The sequence below is a fragment of the Salvelinus sp. IW2-2015 genome, unplaced genomic scaffold (genome assembly GCF_002910315.2).
Source record: "Salvelinus sp. IW2-2015 unplaced genomic scaffold, ASM291031v2 Un_scaffold3520, whole genome shotgun sequence".
Lineage (NCBI taxonomy): Eukaryota > Metazoa > Chordata > Actinopteri > Salmoniformes > Salmonidae > Salvelinus > Salvelinus sp. IW2-2015.
In genome coordinates this window covers 1-27,751 of record NW_019944800.1, presented here as the reverse complement: position 1 = coordinate 27,751, position 27,751 = coordinate 1, and the positions used below count along the sequence as shown (strand labels likewise).

The following is a 27,751-nucleotide window of genomic DNA, read 5'->3' as shown; positions in this document are numbered from 1 at the left end:
TTTAAGCGAGTACTGATGATACATATTTATTTCTTACTTCTGAGATAAAAAAATGGAGACAGCCCTGGTCACACCAGTCTTACTGCAAATAGGTCGGTACCAATGGAGACAGTCCTGGTCACACCAGTCTTACTGCAAATAGGTCGATACCAATGGAGACAGCCCTGGTGACACCAGTCTTACTGCAAATAGGTCGGTACCAATGGAGGGTGTTGGTTGACAAAAAAAATGGTAGTGGAGTTACAACTAAGGCATTTCATATGTGTATTTTACCCTTTTGGATAATTGTTTGCCAAATGGTTACCAAAGATTGGTCCCGACCCCGTCTCTGTTCGGTTTCCTCCATCATAAGGACTGGGAGTTATGTGGTGTTATGTTAACTATCTGCACACTGTGCACAGGCAGCATAACAGACCGGGGCCGTTACTAGGTTTGCCACCAATGCAGAATGGAACAATGTCTTCCACAGAGGTTTGTAGGTATGGTGAGAATGTGTGAGTCTGCACATTTCAGTCAACCTGTTTTCCCGCCGGGAACAATTTTGTCGTAAATGGATTTGCCAAACTCTCCATCTGTGATGTAACTCCTATGTACAGTTTAGGGTACATGGATAGTAGGTCTATCTTTATCTACACAGCATGCTGCACATTTCTTTCAATGTATGAGGAACATTGTAGGCAGACATTGTCACACAGCAAAGGGTTAGCTACAAATGAACTAGTATTGGATAACACAGGCTTATCTAAATCTGCTCCTTCAGGACTGTCATAACAGAAGCAAACATGTGAGTGCACATAATGTTTTGAAATAGTGGTGAAGTAAAAGTTTGTTTTTGTAACCCTTTAAACTTGTGCCCGTATACTGGTTGAAAATGGCAGATTTGGGCACTAATAAGCGCCTACAATTGGAACGCAGTGGCTGTACACTAACATGTCAGAGCCCTGGCTCTGCATTGGTTTTGAGCACCCATCCCTACTACTAATTGGTAAACTTTTGCAAATTCTTTGTTGTCTGGGTGAGGGATATGCTGCAAATGAAGATGACTCAATGTATTTTGAAAGATGAGAAGTTGAGGATTATACTAAATACCGCTTTGATGTCATACAAGCCAGCCAAACGCCTGTGAGTCCAAATGTGCACTTCACGTCTCCATATCATAAACCTCATGTCATGTACAGTATCAACGTTTGTGATCACTATGTTTGATGTACAGTTACAAGGTGACGTGGTCAGACCCTGGTTGTTCTGAACAGAAGGAGTCTGTTTATTGTGCGGAACAAGCACCTGAATGCACTTAGGACTTCTTTCTACACACCTAAATGACTATATGTTCCTCTGTATTGCCTTGTGAAAGCCTAACGCTGTAAGATCCTGTTTGATAACTTAGTTAGTCATGATGGCAATAGAACAAGCTTTAAAATCATGCCCGCCTGACCCATATTGCGATTTATAATGGACCGTTTTTTGGATTGTGTAAATAACAACAGTAATTGTGTGATGTCGGTGGATGCCGGGTTGTGTCCCAAACTAAACAACTACAAGTGTGCTTGCTTTRGTTCCACAACGGCACAGCTAGGAGAGTTCAAGACTCTTCTTTGAGTCATAAAAGTGCATTGAAATGTCTTAGGAACTGTGCGCACTTTGGAGAGGTGTGTGTCCACTWGGAGACACCAGTTAGACCCTTATGTTGCACCTACCCCACAATTTCCAGGAATATTATTATGTTACTGAATGTATCCAGAGTATATTTCGTTATCAACAACTGTGACAAAAGTAGAGTAAATATAAAATCAACAGTGGAATGGTTGAATTCAGTCTTGTGCCAGCTGAACTGTTGTGTACTCACCTTTTGGTCTACTCATTTTCCCATGATCTACAAACTCTTCCCTTTCAGTTGCTACAATGGTTATGCATATGCTTTTCATATTTTTTCTGTAAGAAACATTTCAATTTCGCCCTATCCATATAGGCCAATTCCCACGAGTGTAGAGGGTTAAGTCTTGGTGACATTTCCCACTATTCCCTTGAGTATAACCTAGTCCCAGTCATTCATTACGGCCCCTAATGTATAGTCTATGTTTAACTACTATTCCTTGGTATTTCTGAGAAGGATGATCTGACTTGATGCCAGCTTCTCATATCTTGTTGATTTTCTGAGAGGGTTATAAAAATCTGTCCAGAAGCCAGTGACATTTCAATAACCATTTTAGTGCTCAGACTGAGCAACAGACCTAGGTCACATTCAGTGCATTCCACTCCATAAACCAACAGGCTACGCTTTTAACCCTTTCTGAACACATTGTAACGTGCACTACCTGGCATTTGAGAGAGGATGGAAAGCTGCCATTTTATTGTGTTTCCAGTTTCACTGTCTGTTCTGTTGTTGCCATAGCTACGTGAGGCCTATATCATTGTAGCGTTCCTACAGAGAGAAGTATCACAGAGATGAAGATTGTCAGTTTGTTTCCATAGTTCTTGCAGCAAGTTGTGTCTTGCGTGAGGGCTCTTATCTAGGTTAATGAACAACCGGCTTGTAGAAACACGTCCACTTGTTTTCCTTTTAGTGACAATCTCTAACACACATTCTAGTGGGAGATGTAAAGTGATTGTTGATTAATGTGTAGGACTAATGAAGTAGAGCATCAGCAGTATAGCTTTCAGTATAAAGCTCAGTAAAACAGCCTAGTTCCAAGCCAAGGTCTACAGTACATCAGAGTGGAGCGTGGTACATTGAGATGGTTCCAGCTACCCACAAACCTCCTTTCACCTCACCTGACACGGCCAGATTTGATCTATGCCTCACCAAACCTGCTAGTGACTATGGAATGACTAGAATGTGATTCAGCATTGTTGACTAAAAGCTGTGGTTCTGTAAAGAACGCCCTTTAGGCTGCGGGCAAAAGTTGTTGTAATAGTTGAACTTTTGACAAACTAATATTTGATGAATGCTAATATGATTTAATCCGTGATCAGTCTCTCTGTGGCCAAAGACTTAAGCATGTTGATTGAAGTTGTTTTTCTGTTGTTTTTCTCAGGACTTCCAGAGCAGTACTACAGCCTGACRTGGTTTCTTAGTCCCATCCTGGGCCTSATCCTCACCCCTCTCATTGGCTCAGCCAGCGACCGCTGCACCCTGAAATGGGGCCGAAGGAGACCCTTCATCCTGGCACTCTGTGTGGGGGTGTTACTGGGCGTTTCTCTCTTCCTCAATGGTTCCCTCCTAGGTGAGCCTAGTACCCATTGGTACTTAGTTTTGAGGGAGGTATTGTCTGAGTTCCAAATGGAACCCTATTCCTTATAAAGTTCACTACTTTAGACCAGAGCCATAGAGTCCTGTGGGCTGTGGTCAAAAGTAGTGCACTATAAAGGGAATGGGCACTATTTAATCATCATGTATTGGAAATCTGAAACTCCCTTAGATGCCCATGTTTTCTGTATTGTAAAATGATTCTTTAATGAAAGCGCTATGCTAAATAAATAGAATGCATTATTCTGTGTGCTCTAGGATTAGCCCTCGGGGACGTTCCCAGCAGGCAGCCCATTGGGATAGTGCTGACCGTGCTGGGTGTGGTTCTACTGGACTTCAGTGCAGACGCCTCAGATGGGCCTATCAGAGCCTACCTGTTGGATGTAGCCGACACAGAGGAGCAGGACATGGCCCTCAACATACATGCCTTCTCTGCAGGTACACTATGCTGCCGTAGTTGTATTGGCTCCTTCTCAATAGTCTGTCCTTGATTCCTTGTGTCCTCTCCTCCCCACCTCCTCAAACATTCGGGAGGGAAGCAAGAARAKAATTTAAAAACCCTACAAGCACATTTCCTCTCCTCATATCCTGTTCTCTTTCTGCACTTTCATCTGATGTTTTGAGGAGGCAGGGAGAGGACGGGAGGAGARGACACTAAGACACTTGATAGAATCACTATGTAACTGGGGGGGGTGAATGCCAAATCCACTCTAACAGTTATTATTGCTCAATGTTACGTTAAGAGAGYTATCAGTCATGTCTTGATTCAGTTTTAATGTGATTTCATGTTGTTGAAGCCGGTGTGTATGATTGGTGGAGCTACATGTTTGGAATGTGAGGTCACATGGCGCCCCCTCTAAACAAATACAATCTTTACTTTTATTGGTCACGGTTGMTCACGTGATGATTCCCTGAGGGGAATAAACAAAAACATAAGGAAACTCATTTATCATCGGTATTTTGAGCACCGAACAACTCATAAAGTGGCTAACTCTAACATTGTTTTGACATTGTGTATTTGGCAGGGCTGGGAGGAGCGGTTGGCTACGTGCTGGGTGGCTTGGACTGGACCAGCACCATCCTGGGCACGGCCTTCAAGTCCCAGGAGCAGATCCTGTTTGTGTTTGCTGCCGTCATCTTCACCATATCTGTGATTCTACACATGTTCAGTATCAAGGAGGAGAGTTTTGAGGCTCGTGGTGACACTCCGGGAGAGGGAGACTCCGATAGCCTGTCCTCCTCAGGGAAACTGAAGGGGGGCTTGGYGGGGCCTCGTAGTATACCTCAGCTGGATGTTATAGGAGAGGAGGACACCCAGTCAGAGAGAGAGCTCTTCATCAACGTGGACAGGGTGAGGAGTAAGAGCGACTCGGTGCTGGCCATGCCTGACGCCACCATCGAGCTGGACTCAGACCTGGACCAGGACGGTCATTTCTTGGCAGACATTGAGCCCTCCATCTTTCAGGACTACCCCCAAGATTTCTACCCTGGCACYCCTCAGAGACACTACAGTGGATGGGGCATCCAGGACCAGGAAGGCCCCCAGCCCGAGGCTCAGGCAGACAGCCAGCTGCCCCTCTTCCACCAGGACCCCTCCCCYTACTACAGCAGGGAKCWYAYGTTGCTCAACAACCAGACCAACCAGGGAGCCAAGTGCCTCAACGGGGCCTCAGCGGCCCCGGCCGTCCCCTCCAACCACACGGCCCGCGGGGCCAACAGCCAGGGCCGTATGCCAGGCCTGAGGCCGTCCAACACCAGCACCACTGCCGGGGCACGCCGCTTCCCCCACACCTTCTACCGCCAGCCGTCATTTACATTCTCTTACTATGGCCGCGTGGGTTCAACACGATACCGCCACCGCAGAAACACCATGGGCAATCCGGCCGGCGCCAACCTCCGCATCAAGACCTCGCAGAGCATGAACGACATCTACGAGCACATGCAGCGGCGGCAGCAGAGGAGAGAGCTCCAGCAGAGCAGCACCACACTGTCCAGCAGTGACTCTGAGAGTGACGACGGGGACGAGGRGGGCACCACGGTCAAGCTGCTGTGGCTGTCCATGCTGAAGATGCCCCCCCAGCTGCTGAGGCTCTGCGTCTGTCATCTCCTCACCTGGTTCTCCATCATCGCTGAGGCAGTCTTCTACACAGACTTCATGGGACAGGTCATCTATGATGGAAAACCCACAGTAAGAACCTGTCCAGTCCTCCATTGTAATTCATTGTTTATTGTAGTTCATTATAGTTTGTAGTTTATTTCAGTAAGAGAATGAGAACTCTTCTTTTATTTGTCCATCTTTCCTCAATAATCTACTGTTCCTGTTTTCCTTCCTTCTCTTACTACTCTTCTTTCGTATTCTCTGTCACCCCTCTGCAGGACAGGGAACCCTCTGAGAATCACTAGGTTCTGTTTCTCCTGCTAGGACGGGGAACCCTCTGAGAATCACTAGGTCTCTGTTTCTCCTCTGCAGGACAGGAAACCCTCTGAGAATTACTAGGTCTCTGTTTCTCCTCTGCAGGACAGGGAACCCTCTGAGAATCACTAGGTCTCTGTTTCTCCTCTGCAGGACAGGGAACCCTCTGAGAATCACTAGTCTCTGTTTTCCCTCTGCAGGACGGGGAACCCTCTGAGAATCACTAGGTCTCTGTTTCTCCTCTGCAGGACGGGGAACCCTCTGAGAATCACTAGGTCTCTGTTTCTTCTGCAGGACGGGGAACCCTCTGGAATCACTAGGTCTCTGTTTTCTCCTCTGCAGGACGGGGAACCCTCTGAGAATCACTAGGTCTCTGTTTCTCCTTGCAGGACAGGGAACCCTCTGAGAATCACTAGGTCTCTTTCTCCTCTGCAGGACGGGGAACCCTCTGAGAATCACTAGGTCTACTGACAAGGGCTCAAGTTATTTTAAATGCCAATGTAATGTTTTTAACAAAATATTAAATCTGATAATATGCACAATTCTGTGGTGCAAATTGCTTTAGGAGTTTCTGGACTTCTTTCTGTACTTCTGTCTTCTCTATCTAGGCTCCTGCTAACTCCACTGAACTGCAGAACTACCATAAAGGAGTCCAGATGGGCTGCTGGGGACTGGTTGTCTATGCTGCTACCGTGCAGTCTGCTCAGGTAGGTCCTACTCCTTAGAGAAATACACAGTGTGGACAGCAACATGTACAGTGTGGACAGCAACATGTACAGCAACGTGTACAGTGTGGACAGCAACGTGTGCAGTGTGGACAGCAACGTGTACAGTGTGGACAGCAACGTGTACAGTGTGGACAGCAACATGTACAGCAACGTGTACAGTGTGGACAGCAACATGTACAGCAAGCGTGTGGACAGCAACATGTACAGCAACGTGTACAGTGTGGACAGCAACGTGTACAGGTTGGACAGCAACATGTACAGTGTGGACAGCAACATGTACAGTGTGGACAGAACATGTACAGTAACATGTACAGTGTGGACAGCAACGTGGACAGCAATGTGTACAGTGTGGACAGCAACGTGACAGCAACGTGTACAGCATATGTACAGCAACGTGTACAGTGTGGACAGCAACGTGTACAGTGTGGACAGCAACGTGTACAGTGTGGACAGCAACGTGTACAGTGTGGACAGTGTAGACAGCAACGTGGACAGTGTGGACAGCAACGTGTACAGCAACGTGTACAGCAATATGGACAGCAACGTGTACAGTGTGGACAGCAACGTGTACAGTGTGGACAGCAACGTGTACAGTGTGGACAGCAATTGTACAGCAATATGTACAGTGTGGACAGCAATGTGTACAGTGTGGACAGCAACGTGTACAGTGTGGAGAGCAACGTGTGGGCAGCAACATGGCACAACGTGTAACAGTGGGACAGGCAACGTGGACAGTGTGGACAGCAATGTGGACAGCAATGTGTACAGTGTGGACAGCAATGTGTACAGTGTGGACAGCAACGTGTACAGTGTGGAGAGCAACTGTGGACAGCAACATGGACAGCAACGTGTACAGTGTGGACAGACAACGTGTACAGTTGTGGACAGCAACGTGTACAGTGTGGAGAAGCAACGTGTGGACAGCAACATGACAGCAACGGTACCGTGTGGACAGCAACGTGACAGTGTGGACAGCAATGTGGACAGCAATGTGTACAGTGTGGACAGCAATGTTACAGTGTGGACAGCAACGTGTACAGTGTGAGAGCAACGTGTGGACAGCAACGTGTACAGTGTGGACAGCAACGTGTACAGTGGGACGCAACGTGTACTGTGTGGACAGCAACATGGACAGCAACGTGTACAGTGTGGACAGCAACGTGGACTGCAACGTGTACAGTATGGGACAGCAACGTGGACAGCAACATGTACAGTATGGAGAGCAACGTGTACAGTATGGACAACAACGTGAAAGCAACGTGTACGGTATGGACAGCAACGTGAACAGCAACATGTACAGTAAGGAGAGCAACGTGTACAGTATGGACAGCAAAATGAACAGCAACGTGTACAGTATGGACAGCAAAATGAACAGCAACGTGTACGGTATGGACAGCAACGTGTATATCAAAGAGTGAGGACTTGACTCACAACCAGTATAGTTGAGTACTAAGTACATGCTACTTAATGTAACTCATTTGTGCCAACTCAATAATGTTGCGTATGTTGTATTTGTTGCAGCTGTGCTCCAGAAGTACCTGGACAACTACGACCTGAGCATTAAGGTCATCTACATCCTGGGTACTCTGAGCTTCTCCCTGGGACCGCCGTCATGGCGATCTTCTCTAACGTCTACGTTGCCATGGTGATGATCAGCACCATGGGCATCATCTCCATGAGTATCTCCTACTGCCCCTACGCTCTGCTGGGCCAGTACACGAGAACAAGCAGGTGAGGATCACTGTGGAACACCATAGATCACTATACACTGAGTGCACAAAACATTAGGAACGCAAAACATTAGGAATGCACCCCCCCCCCCCCCCCCCCCCTTTGCCCTCAGAACAACCTCAATATGTCGGGCTATGGACTTTGCAAGGTGTCACGTGTTCCACGGGGATGCTGGCACATGTTGACTCCCATGTTTCCCACAGTTGTAAAATTAGCTGGATGTCCTTTGGTGGTGGACCATTCTTTATACACACAGGAAACTGTTGAGCATGAAAAACCCAGCAGCGTTGCAGTTCTTCACTCAAACCGGTGCGCCTGACACCTACTACCAACCCCGTTCAAGGACTAAATATGTTTGGTCTTTCCCATTCACCCTCTGAATGGCACACATACACAATCCATGTCCCAATTGGCTCAAGGCTTAAAAAAAATGCCATTTTGTATGGCATGTTCAATGAAAACAAAGTTTAAACTCTGTTTTGGCTGCATGGCCTTCGTCTTCAACATGTCTCCTCTTCATCTACACTGTTTGAAGTGGATTTGACATCAATAAGGGATCATATCTTTCACCTGGTMAGTCTATGTCATGGAAAGAGCAGGTGTTCTTAATGTTTTGTACACTCAGTGTAGATTACTATAGTTCACTATAGATCTTAACAGACCCAGTTAGTAGACGCTGCCAATACCATGAGAACAAGGATGTCGGTACACTTTCAAACTGGTCATATTGTTAATAAAAATGACTTTATATGGATATGATGTTGCTCATTCTAGGCCAATGTGATGATAATTGAGTTAGGCTATTACCTAGTTCCAATCTTTGGACTGATGTGAGAGATTAGTAAACTGTAAAAAGAAATCCCTCTGTCTTTACCGCAGTACATCCACCACAGTCCGGGGAAGTCGCGACGAGGCTTCGGCATCGACTGTGCCATACTGTCGTGCCAGGTGTACATTGCCCAGATCCTGGTGGCGTCTGCGCTGAGCACGGTGGTGGACGTGGTGGGCAGCGTGCGGGTCATCCCAATGATGGCCTCTGGAGGCTCCTTCCTGGGCTTCCTCACCTCCACCTTCCTGGTCATCTACCCAGACTCCTCCACTCCCACTACTASGCAGGACCAGGAGGGGTATGGAGAGGAGGGGGCTCCGGCCCTGGTGGCCCCAGAAGCAGGCCCTAGTGGTAKCAGTATGCAGGAGCCAGTAGTCCTTCTCAAAACGTCGCCTAAGGGCAGCAGCAGCACGACAAACTACGAGTCCACTATTTAACAAAGAAGAAGAGGGGCAAGGACAAAATACTGCATCTCAATAGTCATAAAGTGGCTTCCTCTCTTTGCCTCCTTTAATCTGCACAGATATCTAGTGGAGAAAGACAGTGACCAAACCTTAACACTCACTAGTCACATGAGTTCCAGTGGGATGGACTGTTCCAATGGACACGTTGTGCATTTCTTGACATATGGCTGTTTTTCTTTTCCTCGTGGGGTTCTAATGTTTGTGGTTTCACTGGCTGTGTCCCAAATAGCACTCTACTCCCTTTATAGTGCACTTTTTACCTGGGTCCATAAGGCTCTGGTCAAATGAAGTGCACTAAATAGGGAATAGGGTGCCATTTGGGACTCATTCACAGTTTGAAAGGCCTGCAGGAAGCAATATCAGACTCAGTATCCACCTCATACACAGGATCTAATGCTGGACTCTCTTCTTTACTCATGGGATCTAATGCTGGACTTTCTTTTTTTACTCATGGGATCTAATGCGGGACTCTCTTCTTTACTCATGGGATCTAATGCTGGACTCTCTTTTTTTACTCATGGGATCTAATGCGGGACTCTTTCTTAAACGTGACTTGGACTTTTTCTGTAGATGGTTGTTTAGACTGCACATGAATATTTTCACTCCATTTCTAAATTTAATTTTTTTTTAATTGATTTTATTTTGTGATTGTACAAAATGGTTTGAGAGACCGATCAACTTTTCTAGACAGTCTATAGGATCCCTATGTTACTAGACCTCACTAAAGATGCTGCAGCCACAGAGGTTCCAGTTCAAAACAATATAGGAGTCCCTCTTACTATGACCTCACTAAAGATGCTGCAGCCACAGAGGATCCAGTTCAGAACAGTATAGGAGTCTCTCTTACTATGACCTCACTAAAGATGCTGCAGCCACAGAGGATCCAGTTCAAAACAATATAGGAGTCCTCTTACTATGACCTCACTAAAGATGCTGCAGCCACAGAGGATCCAGTTCAAAACAATATAGGAGTCTCTCTTACTATGACCTCACTAAAGATGCTGCAGCCACAGAGGTTCCAGTTCAAAACAATATAGGAGTCTCTCTTACTATGACCTCACTAAAGATGCTGCAGCCACAGAGGATCCAGTTCAGAACAGTATAGGAGTCTCTCTTACTATGACCTCACTAAAGATGCTGCAGCCACAGAGGATCCAGTTCAAAACAATATAGGAGTCTCTCTTACTATGACCTCACTAAAGATGCTGCAGCCACAGAGGATCCAGTTCAAAACAATATAGGAGTCGGTCTCTTTTACTGTGACCTCAGTATGCCACAGAGGATCCAGTTCAGGGTCAGTCAGTTACATTCCCTGTTATAAACACCCTTCACTAACTCTCTTTCTTCTGTCTATTGACATATATATCATGAAAACACTCAGGGCTATTATACAGCACAGACAATATGATGTCCAGGTTACACCAAAAGTCCAAAGAACCATTCAGGATGTTCCTTTTTGTAGGTCATATTTGCCATTTACTGGGTTGAGTGGCCTATAGCCTACTGTTTACATGACAGAGTTGGAGAAACATTATCAGCCTTAAGATAATCAAATTCTGAAGTGATGATGCTTACATTCTAACACATATCAATATTTTTAAAAGGGAAAATGTTGTAAACCTCGATTATAGTATGCTGCATGGAAGAATACTAGATTTCATACTACAACTAGTAATTAAAAATGGTCTATGATCATAAGATGCCTTTGGCCCATCCAGCATTGAAGAAACCCTACACTGTACTGTGCTACAGTAAGTAGCCCTCTGTTGTTGTCAACCATCTGTTCCACAGGGTAACGTACAAGAAAGGATATTGCTCTGTTTGGTTTTACATTTAACAACAGCAAAAGCTGCACAATAAACTTTAAGAGAGGACAGTGTGTGTGTCATTATTTATCTGGCAGAACATTCATGCAAATCTGTTGAGAAATCTATATAGAGATTAAGTCCCAAACGGCACCCTATCCCTATGTAGTGCGCTACTTTTGACTAGAGTCCTACGGGGCATGTACATCTAATGAGCTGTGTGGGCCTAGAAGGTATTCCAAAGCCCAGAGTGTTGGGTTTAGGAGTTGTTCCACCTACGTGAGTGGTAGATAGCCAGGGTCGTATTCACTAGGAACAAATGGAAGTAAAGGGCGGAAACGGGGACGGACCTACCTGAATTTATCCAATAGAAAAGTGTCCTGTTGCAAAGCGTTTTGGAGGTGTTCTCAAATGAAGAGGATTCATCATCACAGCCAGCAGAAACATCTGGCCTAGAAAGTGGGAAAAGGAACTTCTTGGTAAAATTTTCTTGTCAACTGCCGTAATTTGAGAGGTTTGGTTGTAATGGGGAAAATATAAATGTCTAACTGGTTGTGAATAGTTTTAGTTTAGGAATGTGTGCAAATGAGAAATTAAATTGGTCACACTCAAGTATCAATCTTTATAATATAAATACTCAACATTTTGGTTTCAAAGTCGAGCAATGATTTTGTCAAAGTGGAAATGTTATATTCCCTTCTGCTGTTGAACTGTACAGATGTGTTATACCCTGTTAACAACTAACCTGCTGACCCTGTTAACAACTAACCTGCTGACCCTGATAACAACTAACCTCCTGACCCTGATAACAACTAACCTGCTGACCCTGTAACAACTAACCTGCTGACCCTGTTAACAACTAACCTGCTGACCCTGTTAACAACTAACCTGCTTACCCTCATACCAACAACCTGCTGACCCTGTTAACAACTAACCTGCTGACCCTGTTAACAACAACCTGCTTACCCTGTTAACAACTAACCTGCTGACCCTGATAACAACTAACCTGCTGACCCTGTTAACAACTAACCTGCTGACCCTGATAAACTAACCTGCTGACCCTGTTAACAACACAACCTGCTGACCCTGTTAACAACTAACCTGCTGACCCTATAACAACTAACCTGCTGACCCTGTTAACAACTAACCTGCTGACCCTGTTAACAACTAACCTGCTGACCCTGTTAACAACTAACCTGCTTACCTGTAACAACTAACCTGCTGACCCTGTTAACAACTAACCTGCTGACCCTGTTAACAACTAACCTGCTGACCCTGTTAACAACTAACATGCTGACCCTGATAACTAACCTGCCTGACCTGTTACAACTAACCTGCTGACCCTGTTAACAACTAACCTGCTGACCCTGTTAACAACAACCTGCTGACCTGTTAACAACTAACCTGCTGACCCTGTAACAACTAACCTGCTGACCCTGATAACAACCTAACCTGCTGACCTGATAACTAACCTGCTGACCATGTTAACAACTAACCTGCTGACCCTGTTAACAACTACCTGCTGACCCTGTTAACACTAACCTAGCTAGCCATGTTAACAACTAACCTGCTGACCTGATTAACAACTAACCTGCTGACCCTGATAACAACTAACCTGCTGACCCTGATAACAACCTGCTGACCATGTTAACAACTTACCTGCTGACCCTGATAACAACTAACCTGCTGACCCTGATAACAACTAAACCTGCTGACCCTTGAACAACTAACCTGCTGACCTTTAACAACTAACCTGCTGACCCTATAACAACTAAACCCTGCTGACCTGATAACAAACTAACCTGCTGACCCTGTAACAACTAACCCTAGCCATGTTAACCAACTAACCTGCTGACCCTGATAACAACTAACCTGCTGACCCTATAACAACTAACCTGCTGACCCTGTTAACAACTAACCTGCTGACCCTGTTAACACTAACCTTGCTAACCCTGATAAACAACTAACCTGCTGACCCTGATAACAACTAACCTGCTGACCCTGTTAACAACTAACCTCCTGACCCTGATAACAACTAACCTCTCCTGTTACAACTAACTGCTGACCTGTAACTAACCTGCTGACCCTGATAACAACTAACCTGCTGACCCTGTTAACAAACTAACCTGCTGACCCTGTTAACAACTAACCTGCTTGACCCTTGAAACAACTAACCTGCTGACCCTGTTAACAACTAACCTGCTAGCCCTGTTAACAACTAACCTGCTGACCCTGATAACAACTAACCTGCTGACCTCGTAACAACTAACCTGCTGACCCTGTTAACAACAACTGTGACCCTGATAACAACTAACCTGCTGACCCTGATAACAACTAACCTGCTGACCCTGATAACAACTAACCTGCTGAACCCTGTTAACAACTAACCTGCTGACCCTGATAACAACTAACCTGCTGCCCTGATAACAACTAACCTGCTGACCCTATAACAACTAACCTGCTGACCCTGATAACAACTAACCTGCTGACCCTGTTAACAACTAACCTGCCGACCCTGATAACTAACCTTCTGACCCTGATAACTAACCTGCTGACCCTGTTAACAACTAACCTGCTGACCCTGATAACTAACCTGCTGACCCTGTTAACAACTAACCTGCTGACCCTGAAACTAACCTGCTGACCCTGATGAACTAACCTTCTGACCCTAACACTGTTTAATTAACAGGGTATTTGTGTACAAATGGAGGATAGGTAATGAATGCACCTTTACATATCAAAATGCTAACCCTCCCCAAATGTGTGCAACTGTAATTAAAATAACCATCAGTGGTTGCCTTCTTTGAAGAAGCGGAATCTTTATACCTTTACTGCGACTTGTTTAAAACACTAAACTTAAATTGAGTGTTGTTGCATTGTTACAATGTTGCAAATTGCTCACTAGATGGCACTATAACAAAAGTCGATAGAGAAACGAATGAGTCTTCTGACATAATTTAATATAGCACTTTTGTTAAGTAGGCAATGCAGCTAATTAACTTCTACGGCAGCAAATTAGAATGCACAAGGTTTTGAATTCTTTACAAAAGTAGGAGCAACTGCATTTTTCCAGTACGCATGATTTTTATCCTTTCTGAAAGCAGGAAGCAGCACGCTGTTAATCGCTGTCAGACTGATAACACATTTCTGGGAAGTCAATTCAACTGCATTGTTTACAAAGGTGTTTTGATTGTCTCTTTCGGTGGCTACAAATTCATTCAAACGAATTTCAGTGACTTTGGCCCGTGATCGTGGATTACCGAAGGACCAACAGGTTGGTGAAGACATTACTTTGCATTTGAAGTAAATCAGTTAAAGACTAACTTTCTATTTTGACAATTGACATTTTTATATGTAGCTGAGCTACCTTCTATATTTTACGACAACATGAATATGCTTTGACAGTGATGTATGCACGGTAGCTATTGATTGACACACAACATGAATTTGATCATCACATGCTCTTGGTCTATAAAGGTATCTTGGCTCTTTCAGTGTGCTTGTATGGAAAGAGTGCGGAGGTAATCAATGTTGCCAAGATTTCCAGAGACACCAGTTCATCAATGGAAACTAAATGCATTGTTTGTCAGTCGAATAGTACTGAACAGGCTGGGGAGATAAGGGGATTAAGCAGACAAAGGAGTGTCAGATTGAGCCTATTTCACTGTAACGCATTCATTTTAGTGCTGCTTCTAATTGTCTAGTTAAGACTACAACTGCAAAGGACTTGTGACATAAACTGCTGAAATCACTAAAAGCATTTCATGGTTTCAGTTCTGCAGCTATAATGACGTGATGCATGTGTATAATATGAATGCTTGTTGCTCTCATATGCAAAGCTATGCGGGAACTGGTGACCGGTCGCTTTCAGACAGGACCATTAGAAAATCACACCTCTATTGTAGATGCCATATGTGTGCAGTTACTAAGTTTTTTTTTATTACTTTTTTTTAAAATCTAAAAAGTAATTTATTTTCAATCCAGTAGCACTAGGCCACCCACCCGCCCATCATAAAGTGAACTGTGCCACTCCTCAATAGATGTTTCAGTGACCTATTGAAGGGTATCTCCATCTTCACCACACATGAATCCAATTTGCCCAGAAATTCCCTCAAGCAGGGAAATTCAATTAAAGTTGGTTTATCTTGTATCTCCTGAGGTGGCTGCCTTTACAGAGAGACGAGCTTGTACTTTACATGACTACAGCTGTTATTCCTCCAACTCTGCTTTGTGTTTGGTGAGGTGATGCCATAATTGCTTTTGATGACACCTTTAATGGTTTCTCAGAGCAGAGGATGTTCTTTTTTATAATCAAATCAAAGTTTATTTGTCACGTGCGCCGAATACAACAGGTGTAGACCTTACAGTGAAATGCTTACTTACAGGCTCCAACCAATGGTGCGGAAAAAAAGGTGTGTGTAGGTAAGTAATGGTGTTGATGTGAGCCATTACCAGCCTTTCAAAGCACTTCATGGCTACGGACGTGAGTGCTACGGGTCTGTAGTCTTGCAGTGCCTTGTGTTCTTGGGCACAGGGACATGGTGGTCTGCTTGAAGCATGTTGATATTACAGACTCAATCAGGACATGTTGAAAATGTCACCTGCCAGTTGGTCAGCAATGCCTGGAGCACACATCCTGGTAATCCGTCTGGCCCAGCAGCCTTGTGTAGTTGACCTGTTTAAAGGTCTTACTCACGTCGGCTATGGAGAGCTGATCACACAGTCGTCCGGAACAGCTGATGCTCTCATGCATGCCTCGGTGTTGCTTGCCTCGAAGCGAGCATAGAAGTGATTTAGCTCGTCTGGAGGCTCGTGTCACTGGGCAGCTGCGCTGTGCTTCCCTTGTTGTTTCGTAATAGTTTGCAAGCCCTGCCACATCCGACGAGTGCGGCCGAGGTGTAGTATGATTCAATCTTAGCCCTGTATTGACGCTTTGCCTGTTTGATGGTTCGTCGTAGGCATAGCGGGATTTCTTGTAAGCTTCCGGGTTAGAGTCCCGCACCTTGAAAGCGTCAGCTCTACCCTTTAGCTCAGTGCGAATGTTGCCTGTAATCCATGGCTTCTGGTTGAGGTATTGTACGTACAGTCACTGTGGGGACGACGTCCTCAATGCACTTATTGATAAAGCCAGTGACTGATGTGGTGTATTCCTCAATGTCATCGGAAGAATCCCGGAACATGTTCCAGTCTGTGATAGCAAAGMAGTCCTGTAGTTTAGCATCTGCTTCATCTGACCATTTTTTTATAGACCGAGTCACTGGTGCTTCCTGCTTTAATTTTTGCTTGTAAGCAGGAATCAGGAGGATAGAGTTGTGGTCGGATTTACCAAATGGAGGGCTAATTTGGTTTATTGGCCTAGTAGTGATCAGGTGAGCTGTGTTTCAAGCCTGAGCCTCTTGGCTTGTTGTTGTAAATATCTATTAAAAGGTGATATAATATAATAAGCAGGATGTCATGTGCTCCTTATCTTGTTAGCCAGCTGCTGTGATCAAGGGTATAACAACTTGCCCAAATGAACAAGCTAAGGAGTGTGACTCATGTTTCTGAAGAACAATCTCTTTCTGTCTCTCGCCCTCTCTTTCTCTGTCTCTCTCACCCTCTCTCTCTCTCGCTCCTCCAAAGCACAAATCCCATGCTTGGATGTGATTCCACCATTGTGAGCCTGATATACAGAGGAGGAAAGACAGGTTCTGATGGCAGACCATCTTCCCTCAGGGTTACTGGAAGCATGTGTTGTCGTCGGAGCCTCTGGGGATAAACTCAAGGAGGTCTACCAGGTAATGCCAATCAGCAAATTTATTTTTGAATACAGAGCTTATTAGAGAGATGAGCTAGATCGTTGATTAGAAATGTAAAATGGAGGTTAACATGGATTGTTCTCTTTAGTCTCTACAGCAGGGCAACAGGACAACAGACATCCTTTTTTTAGACCCAGAGGTCTTGCAAGTCCACGTGCCTCCGTTTGTGACCAAAGAGAATGCAGTTGAGTCYGGTGTCCCCAGAACCTTCAGTCGAGTCCAGTGCAGACGGTCCTTCATCAAGAAGAAGGAGAGGCCAGTGGTGGCTCCTAGTGGCCCTGGAGGGGCCGGGAGCAGTGAGGGGGCCACAGTCACGGAGGATGTCAGCGTCCCCAAGGACATCGACCTCATGGCCCTGCCCCAACTCTGCTTTCCAGGTATATTTTGAGGCTGATAGCCAGTTAAATGTGTCATTGTTGGGATTATAAAGATGACAAACACCATACCAAAATGAAGGTAAACACCATACCAAAATGAAGGCTGACAGACATCCCTATTTACAATGTCATTAAAACATTCGCTCGAAGACATCGCCCAATGCACTGTCTAACAATCGAGAGATACAAATAATCCTTACTTTTCTGAAATCAGGGGGGCTTCAAGTAACAAGTGAACCAAAAGAAGAGCGTTTTCACTTTCTAGTCTTCACGGATGTGTTCGGTAACCAAACCCATGGAGTGGTGGTTCAGTGTTGTAGACCATTTCAGGTGGGAGTCTTTCCTTTTTATTATCCTGCATTAACATGTGATCATTATCATTATAAAGCTGTGCAAAACAAAACAGTGTTAAACGCTTTCGCTATGACGCTCCTTCCTGCGAAAGACTCAATGCTCACACAGTTGATTTGTCACTTCTGTCCTCGTAGGAAGGGTCAGTGTTCTATCAGAATGGACACTGGTCGTCCTCCAGGACCACTAAGCTCTACACTGCTTATGCCATCTGTGTCATATCCAAGCATCCTTATTACAATGCTCTGAAGGACTGTCTGTCTTGGTAAGGGTCAATAGGTCTTCAATACAGCCCGTATCTGTGTGTTGTCATTTCTTAAATCATTCTCTTCTGTACACTTCCGGAGTTTGCTGGTGCAGCTTAGAACATGCAGGTTGTCTGAAGAGAGGGTGAAGGAATTTGCAGCCAAACTGTCTCTAGTGCCCATTCCACCCCCTGGACAACTACATGTGGTGAGCTGCTTTCTGTTATCCAGTCCATCTATCCACACTGCTAGGCTACCTGAAGTGCCAGTGGTCGGTCGTATTTGAACACCACTCACTCTACATGGACTATGCATTGTTGGGGTTTGATTCTTCCTTGGTCCTTCATTTCTCCCCCCTCTCTCCATCCTACAGTCAGAATAAAAATGACAAAACAAATACAAACTACTACTACCACCACCACCACCTCTTCCTTCTTCCTTCTTGTGTACTGATATTGATGATGTGCTCACCCCTGACTGTGCCCAGGTGTTCAACCTGAGACCCCTGATGATCGTACTGCCTTCCAGAGAGGATAAGGAACACCCCGCTGTAGACCTGGACCTCCATTTGCCCTTCCTGTGCTTTAGGTCCAAACAGATTTTACAGGTGAGTAGAGAGTTATGTTCAGACGGGTAACAGCATTTTCTAGGATGAGCCATTCAATTGAAGTGTTCGGAGTGATGTTTTGACTTCTGCCCTGCCTGGCAAGAACTCTGCTTTTTCTGCTCTACTCGACTCTTTCTACTCTTCTCTTTCTGCTCTACTCTGATCTACTCTACTCTGCTCTTTCTGTTATACTCTGCTCTTTCTGTTATGCTCTATTCTTTCTACTCTGCTCTTTCTGCTCTACTCCTCTCTTTCTACTCTTCTCTTTCTGCTCTACTCTGATCTACTCTACTCTGCTCTTTCTGCTCTACTCTGCTCTTTCTGTTATGCTCTATTCTTTCTACTCTGCTCTTTCTGCTCTACTCCTCTCTTTCTACTCTTCTTTTCTGCTCTACTCTGCTCTTCTTTTTCTGCTCTTCTCTTTCTGCTCTACTCTGCTCTTTCTACTCTACTCTGATCTACTCTTCTCTTTCTGCTCTTTCTACTCTGCTCTACTCTGCTCTTAATACTCTACTCTTTCTGCTCTACTCTGCTCTTTCTGTTATACTCTGCTTTGCTCTTTCTGCTCTGCTCTACTCTTTCTGCTCTACTCTGCTCTTTCTACTCTGCTCTGCTCTTTCTGCTCTACTCTACTCTTTCTGCTCTACTCTGCTCTTTCTGTTATACTCTGCTCTACTCTTTCTGCTCTACTCTTCTCTTTCTGCTCTTCTCTTTCTGCTCTACTCTTCTTTCTGCTCTTCTCTTTCTGCTCTATTCTTTCTGCTCTACTCTTGCTCTTCTACTCTGCCTTTCTACTCTACTCTCTTCTAATGCTCTACTCTACTTTCTTGCTCACTCTATCTACTCTTCTCTTACTCTTTTGTTATACTCTGCCTACTCTTTCTACCTCCTACTCTTTCTGCTCTACTCTACTCTTTCTGCTCTACTCTACTCTTTTGCTCACTCTTCTCTTTCTGCTCTGCTCTTTCTACTCTGCTCTGCTCTGATCTACTTTGTCTCTTTCTGCTCTTTACTATTTGCTCTTTCTACTCTACTCTGCTCTTAATGCTCTACTCTGATCTACTCAGCTCTTTCTGCTCTACTCTGCTCTTTCTACTCTATTCTACTCTGCTCTTAATGCTCTACTCTACTCTTGCTACTCTGTTCTACTCTGCTCTTTCTACTCTGCTCTACTTTACTCTGCTCTTAATGCTCTACTCTACTCTTTCTGCTCTTTCTGTTATACTCTGCTCTGCTCTTTCTGCTCTGCTCTACTCTTTCTTCTCTACTTTTCTTTCTACTCTACTCTTCTCTTTCTGCTCTACTCTTTCTACTCTACTCTCCTCTTTCTGCTATACTCTGCTCTTAATGCTCTACTCTGCTCTGTTATACTCTGCTCTGTTATGCTCTACTCCTTCTGCTCTTCTCTTTCTGCTCTACTCTTTCTGCTCTACTCTACTCTTTCTGCTTTACTCTGCTCTTTCTACTCTACTCTTCTCTTTCTGTTATACTCTGCTCTACTCTTTCTGGTCTTTCTGCTTGACTCTGCTCCTCTCTTTCTGCTCTGATCTACTCTTTCTACTCGGCTCTACTCTTCTCTTTCTGCTCTACTCTGCTCTTAATGCTCTACTCTTTCTGCTCTGCTCTGTTATGCTCTGCTCTACTTTCTGCTCTACTCTTCTCTTTCTGCTCTACTCTGTTCTACTCTGCTCTTTCTGTTCTACTCTTCTCTTTCTGTTCTACTCTGCTCTTTCTACTCCTCTCTTTCTGCTCTTTCTGTTATACTCTGCTCTTTCTGCTCTACTTGGCTCTTTCTGCTCTGCTCTGCTCTTCTCTTTCTACTCTACTCTGCTCTACGCTTTCTGCTCTTTCTGCTCTACCCTACTCTGATCTTTCTGCTCTACTCTTCCATTTCTGTTATACTCTGCTCTTTCTACTTTGCTCTACTCTTTCTGCTCTACTCTGATCTTTCTGGTCTACTCTGCTCTTTCTACTCTTATCTTTCTGCTCTTTTTGTTATACTCTGCTCTTTCTACTCTGCTCTACTCTGCTCTTAATTTTCTACTCTACTCTGCTCTTTCTACTCTGCTTTACTCTTTCTGCTCTACTTTTTCTGCTCTACTCTTTCTACTCTACTCTGCTCTTTCTGCTCTGCTCTACTCTTTATGCTCTATTCTGCTCTACTCTTTCTGCTCTACTCTGCTCTTTATGCTCTACTCTACTCTTCTTTTTCTGCTCTACTCTACTCTGATCTACTCTACTCTTTCTACTTTGGTATTTCTACTCTATTCTTTCTGCTCTACTTTATTTTGCTCTGCTCTTTCTACCCTGCTCTCCTCTCCTCTGATTCTATTGACCCCTGGCCCTGTGTTGGTTTGCCCAGATCATCACTGGTATTCTGATGGAGCAGAGGGTAGTGTTCTTCTCAGCTGACTGGGCCCGCCTCACCCTGGTGGCCGAGTGTTTCATGCTCTACATCCACCCCTTCCACTGGCAGCACCCCTACGTGCCCATCCTCTCAGCCCAGATGCTGGACTTCCTCATGGMCCCCACCGCCTTCCTCATGGGCTGCCACCTCAACCACTTTGAGGAGGTCGCTGCGGTAGGAGGCTTTGTATTAGTAGTAGTAGTTTCTTTATTGCAACCTTGGTACATCCTTTATATAACCATGGTTATGTTGTTGTGTTATTTGATGTCGGACAACAATATGATTTTCATGATGTCGTTACGTCAAGTGTTCAACTGTCCATAAACAGTGTTAAGACCTACTGCTTGGTTGTACTGTCTTGTTCCGTTTCCAAACACTTGAAATGTCATAGCAGTTGGAGAAAGAAAAGCTTTGACTTTTGAATGTTTTTGGAACTCTCTTCTATTCCCTGTGACAGGAAACAGACGACCTGATCTTGATAAATATTGATGATGGAACAGTGTCTTCTTCCTGCTCAGAGACTGTCGACCTACCAGACGTCCCCTTCGTTTCGGGAGAGTGTTTTACCAAGCGGTAGGACACCCCCCCCCCAAATGGCACCCTATTCCCTATATAGTGCCCTACTAGGGAATAATGTACTACTTATGGGCCCTGTTAAAAAGTAGTGCACTATATAGGGAATAGGGTGCCATTTGAGAATCAAATCAAATTGTATTCGTCACATGCTTCGTAAACCGGAACTGTGGACTAACAGTGAAATGCTTACTTGCGGGCCCTTCCCAACAATGCAGAGAGAAACATGCAGAAAACAGATAACAGGGGAATACATAGACAATGCAGACTATGTGCTCTGTTCTGTGCTGAAGCTCCTACAACTGAAATGACACATCCATTGTCTCAATAACACAGAATGAGGTTATTGCGAGGTAGAAGTCACATCACATCAGTTATCACTCACAGTCATGCTTATATAACATTGTTTCTGTGGCAGTGAGTGAACAACAGGTTTCTCTTCCTGCTGCTCTCCAGGAGGAAGGGCCTCCAGCTACAATATGATCTAGAGCTGTGTCACCAAGGGGCCGGCACAGACGTTAATGACATGCGCATGCTGAGGAGACAATGGCAGCAGAACCTGAACTGGGAAATACAGAAGGTTACCTTGGAGCTCATTGTCAACATGTTCAGGTCAGTCGTGCTGTTCAGACTGTTCAGACTGTTCAGACTCTCTGAGGTGCAGGGCTTAAAGTATGACATCATCATACACATCGGGTGGACTTCCTTCTTACAGACATCAACAAGTGAATTCAAATCTGTCAATACTGCTCTCCCTTTTAGTAATGCTCACACTGGAAAGAGCCAATAGTGGCATATGTGAGATTTTGTTGGTGTTGTATCTGTAAGGAGGAAGTCAACCCGGTGAGGTGTAGGAAGATGTTCTATTTCCTAGTCTTTAAAGGCACTAATGTAGCCCGTGTATTAATGGTCCGCTGCATTTCTGCCTTTCATCAGGGATGTCAGTGGTCACCTGAACTATGAACACAGAGTGTTTAACAGTGAAGAGTTCCTGAAGACCAGAGAGCTAGCTGACCTACCCTTTTATAAAAAGGTACATGTTGAAGTAACCTCTCAGATCACCATCACTATAAAGAGTACGGTTGATTCCTACACTCAATTTATACATGTGTATCCGTATAGGTCTTGGAGACACACATCTTTCATTCATTCCTGAAGGACCGCCTCAATAGGAAGATGGATGCTTTCACACGCATGGAAGTCAACACTCGCTCAGAGACACAGAAGTAAGCTCTCACTTACAATATCCCTTTCCTGCTTTTCCCTTCCCCTACCCTCCWACTCACTTTTCTCCCTGATGGGTACAGTGATGGTTAGAACGAAGCCTGAGTTATGGCACTGCTGGTAACCTGCCTGGACATGTTATGGAATTCAGTCCAATTATTGTAACATCAAAGGAAGAGTTTCTCCACAAGTCTGATCCAGTTATCCAGTCTGTTGGATGTTGTATTGTTGTTGAATATTTGAAAATACAGCAGAGGGGTTTTCTCAAACCTCTCTTGAGAACACCATCCATTTACAGTGTTTGAGAGCTTCGATGATTAGTTGACCAGTTGGTAATAAGTTGACCAGTTAGGCTTGGCGATAGTGACAGTAGCTTGATTAGTTGACCAGTTAGCCTTGGCGATTAGTGGACCAGTTAGCCTTGCGATTAGTTGACCAGTTAGCCTTGGCGATTAGTTGACCAGTTAGCCTTGGCGATTAGTTGACCAGTTAGCCTTGCGATTAGTTGACCAGTAGCCTTGGCGATAGTTGACCAGTTAGCCTTGGCGATTAGTTACCCGTTAGCCTTGCGATTAGTCGACCAGTGCCTTGCGATTAGTCGACCAGTTAGCCTTGGCGATTAGTCGACCAGTTAGCCTTGGCATTAGTCGACCAGTTAGCCTTGGCGATTAGTCACCAGTTAGCCTTGCATTAGTCGACCAGTTACCTTGGCGATTAGTCGACCAGTTATGCTGAATAGATCAAATAAGTGAAAGAGACTGGCTAGGGATACTGGAGAGCGATTTGGGAAATGATTGAATTCTGTTACATAGCACCCCACTGCAAACATGCTATATATATGCTGGGAGATTCGGGTCTTGTATGGTATATAGGGTCTGGTATGTACTCAGTCCTGTATTGTATTTAGGGTATTCTATGTATACAGTCCTGTATGGTATTTAGGGTATTGTATGGTACACAGTCCTGTATAGTATTTAGGGTATTGATATGTATTTAGGTATGTATGGTACACAGTCCTGTATGTATATTTAGGTTCTTGTATGGTACACAGTCCTGTATGTATTGTATGGTACACCGAAATACTGTATGTATATTAGGTTGTATGGTAACAGTCCTGTATAGTATTTAGGCTCATTGTATGGTATACAGTCCTGTATGTATATTAGGGTATTGTATGGTACACAGTCCTGTATGTATATTAGGGTCTTGTATGGTATACATTCCTGTTTTATATGTGTCTGATGTCAGAATGAAGGCGATGACAGACAACCCCAGGAGGCCCACCATGCAGGAAATGGCCAGGAAGTATAGCAGCGACCCAGAGAAGCGTCTGAACAAGAGGCTGGGGATGAGCCTCCCCAACCTGGGAGAGGAGCGCCATCTCAACCTCCTCAGACAAACCTCCCTCAAGAAGATCATTATCCCTGACAGTGGTGAGTACACTCTTAGAAAATATGCTTCCAAAAGGGTTCTTCGGTTGTCCCCATAGTGTAACCCTTTTTGCTTCTAGGTAGAACACTTTTGGTTTCCATATATAACTCTCTGTTGAAAGGGTTCTACATGGAACCAAAAAGGGCTTTTCAAGGGGTTCTCCTACCCTTTTGGATACTAGATAGGAACTTTTTTTAGGAAGGTTACAACATTCCAGCAATTTTCCCCAAATTCCCAGCTTTTCCAGAAATCCCAGTTGGAAGATTACTGGAATCAGGACGAAGTAAGTATGACATCATCCAACCAGGATTTCTGGAAAACCAGATTTTGCAACCCTAGCAGTGGGAGGACTAATAATAGCTACCCACTGATTAACACATATACTGTGATGTTAGTAACATTACACGGTTACATGAACATTACTCCGTAACATTATGCACTGTCTAAAGGACTACTCTACATAACACTGTCATAACGGATGTCATAACAAATCATGTCTGTTGTCAGCTAATGAAAACTGACTTAACACTAAATAGTTTGTGTTATAACAGTGTAATGTGGCTCTTATGACGGATGGTTTAAGTAAAGTGTAGGTCATTAGGCCTTGACTTCTGTGAACAAGAAGATTCATCTTAAAGGGAATTTTCACAAATGTTCAACTTCATATTCATCCTCAACATATGTTAAAATGGYGTCTTTCTATGTTCGGTAGTAAAAAAGATAGAGGGAGATAAGTGTTTGCAATGACATCATCGTTGTGCATCATGTGATTTTAACCAATTATGAGGAGGCATTACCTACTAATTGCCTCCTAATTGTCTCCTAATTGGTTGATAATGTCATTGGAAACACATCTTCCTCACTTTTTTACTACAGAACATAGGAACACACCATTTTCACATATGTTGATGTTGGGGTGGTGCTGGAGATGATTTATATAAAGTAGACCCTTTTTGTTTGCAGTGTCACACTCTGTCTTTTTCTAAACAGCCTTCAAGATCCCGCCCAAGCCTGTGAAGATCTTCAAGCTGCCAGAATTTCCTCCTCCCATGGTGCACCACCATGTCCAGAACTACTATGGAGAGTTGATCATACTACTGGGGAAGGCCATCCTCTGTGTTCCTGAGAACTCCACCCTCCTGGCCAGGTACTTAGTTTACAACATAGGGATTATTCATTTTATTAAGTCACACTTTAAACACACTACATCTATAAAATAAAAAAATGGCTTTATTGGGCATTTGTAAAGTCCTCATAAAGTGACCGGACCGCCAAGTTTATAAAGGCAATGCTCCTGCTGATAGCAAGGAGAGGCACCAGGCGGGCGAGACAGAGGGCGCGTTAGTGTGTGTCCAATCAGTCACAATATGCACTACATACATGCTTCACAAATCATTTATAAGCAAAGTCCTACTACTCTCCATACAACCCTTTCTCTATTTCCAAGGTACTTCTACCTGCGCGGCTTCATGAACACGCTGTGTTCCAAGCGTCTTGACGCCCTCAGCGACTTCCAGAACCTCTACAAGACGGACATCGAGATCTTCCCCACCGACCTGGTGAAATCGCTAGTGGACTCGCTGCAGAAGGACGAGCGCTCCCAGGCGGACCGGCGGCCAGAGCTCAAAGCGGCTCATTTTCAAGGTGAAGACAGACAACGAGATGGTGCTGGTCCAAGCTGACGACCAGTGAAGAAGTTCCAGCTCCCTAAGACCCACATGCTGCAGGAGGACTTTGTGAAGTGCATCCAGGAGTCTGGGATTGTGAAAGACGTCGCCACATCCATAGGCTGTTTGAGGCTCTCACTGTGGGTAAGTTGAGACTTATCATCCATAGGCTGTTTGAGGCTCTCACTGTGGGTAAGTTGAGACTTATCATCCATAGGCTGTTTGAGGCTCTCACTGTGGGTAAGTTGAGACTTACCATCATAGGCTGTTTGAGGCTCTCACTGTGGGTAAGTTGAGACTTACCATCCATAGGCTGTTTTGAGGCTCTCACTGTGGGTAAGTTGAGACTTACCATCCATAGGCTGTTTGAGGCTTCTCGCTGTGGGTAAGTTGAGACTTACCATCCATAGGCTGTTTGAGGCTCTCGCTGTGGGTAAGTTGAGACTTACCATCCATAGGCTGTTTTGAGGCTCTCACTGTGGGTAAGTTGAGACTTACCATCCATAGGCTGTTTTGAGGCTCTCACTGTGGGTAAGTTGAGACTTACCATCCATAGGCTGTTTGAGGCTCTCGCTGGGGGTAAGTGAGTTAGAGGTCAGGCCTCTCGTTGACAGGACATGGAAATACATGAACAGTACAGTATGGTTGTACTATAACAATAAGATCACCCATGATAGTAAACGAGTGATTGATCTGTCAATAAAGTTTGAAATACAGTACCACTCTGCCTAGGAACACGGTGTGTATCATCTGATTATCTTTACTTCTGTTTCCAGGGCAACAGAAGCAGATTGACCCAGAGGTGTTCCGTGTGTTCTACACCTTCTGGAAGGAGACGGAGGTGGAGGCCCAGGACGTTCACCTGCCAGCTGAGGTCATAGAGCACCTGGACAACAACGAGTGTGTCTACAAGCTGTCCTGCTCCATCAAAACCAACCAGGGAGTGGGTAAGATCGCCATGACACAGAAGAGGCTCTTCCTGCTCACTGACGGGAGGCCTGGGTTTATCGAGATCACCAAGTTCAGAGACATAAAGGTGTGGTTACTTTATGTTTAGGCAGTAGTAGTAGTAGTACTGTTCAGGGATGAGTTTTCTAAAAACTTTGTAGTCCTAAAATAATCTTTGACAAGTTTAGGCAATGGATGAAAGATGATCTTAGTGCTATGAAGCTTTTGGAAACTCACTCAGTAATGAATAATACTGAAGGGTACATTGGTATGACTACAGTGTATTGCCATCAATGTTTGGCTTTGTTCAAATGAAAATCTGCCAGGATGACGATGACACAKCTGATATTCCTCTCCTAGTTGAATGCATTCAGTTGTMCAACTGACTAGATATCCCCCTTTCCCTCTCGTCTCTGTCAGGAGGTGAAAATCTCCTTTGCTCCTTTCCTGCTGTTGAAGATCCCGTMTCTGAAGATCAAGTGCAGTCTGAGGAAGGAGGTGTTTGAGGCCAACCTGAAGTCTGCGTGTGACCTGTGGAATCTCATGGTCAGAGAGATGTGGGCTGGGAGGACGATGGCAGACGACCACAAGGTAGGATATACACTGGATCTCAGACTGGTGCTGCGTTCAGTAGGGTATAATGTAACCAWGTTGAATTCATTCAACTAACCCCTTCAGCTTGAAATACCCCAACCCGCACCATGGAATTGCTAGCTTTTYGGTGGCGCAGCAAAGCTGTTAAGCAGTGCAGTGACTTCTGTTAAACACTTTGTGGAACGTGTGGGTAGAAATATTAGCATAGTCCATTTCACCCTCCTGAATGCGTTCTGTCGTTATTCATAGTCTTAAAAAACATGTCACATGTCACATTATTTTATTACCGTATTATGAAAAAAGTATAAGATC

The 27,751-nt window shown here is 44.6% G+C and overlaps 1 protein-coding gene and 1 pseudogene across 1 annotated transcript; both read left to right on the top strand.

The window, feature by feature from the left end:
* Positions 1-112: 112 nt before the first annotated feature.
* LOC112076023 (solute carrier family 45 member 4-like) lies at positions 113-11,288 on the top strand (annotated as a pseudogene).
* Positions 11,289-14,137: 2,849 nt separating this feature from the next.
* LOC112076022 (DENN domain-containing protein 3-like) lies at positions 14,138-27,436 on the top strand (the record flags this gene model as incomplete). Its single annotated transcript, XM_070441150.1, is given in 20 exon segments — positions 14,138-14,491; positions 16,840-16,994; positions 17,104-17,392; positions 17,607-17,722; positions 17,881-18,008; positions 18,091-18,196; positions 18,476-18,595; positions 20,958-21,176; positions 21,460-21,575; positions 22,032-22,187; positions 22,512-22,608; positions 22,698-22,801; positions 24,048-24,232; positions 25,221-25,377; positions 25,678-25,855; positions 25,857-25,911; positions 25,914-26,010; positions 26,299-26,330; positions 26,674-26,933; positions 27,266-27,436. Coding segments are annotated over 19 exon segments (2,670 nt in total), but the record flags the coding sequence as incomplete, so codon positions are not given.
* Between the last annotated feature and the right edge of the window lie 315 nt (positions 27,437-27,751).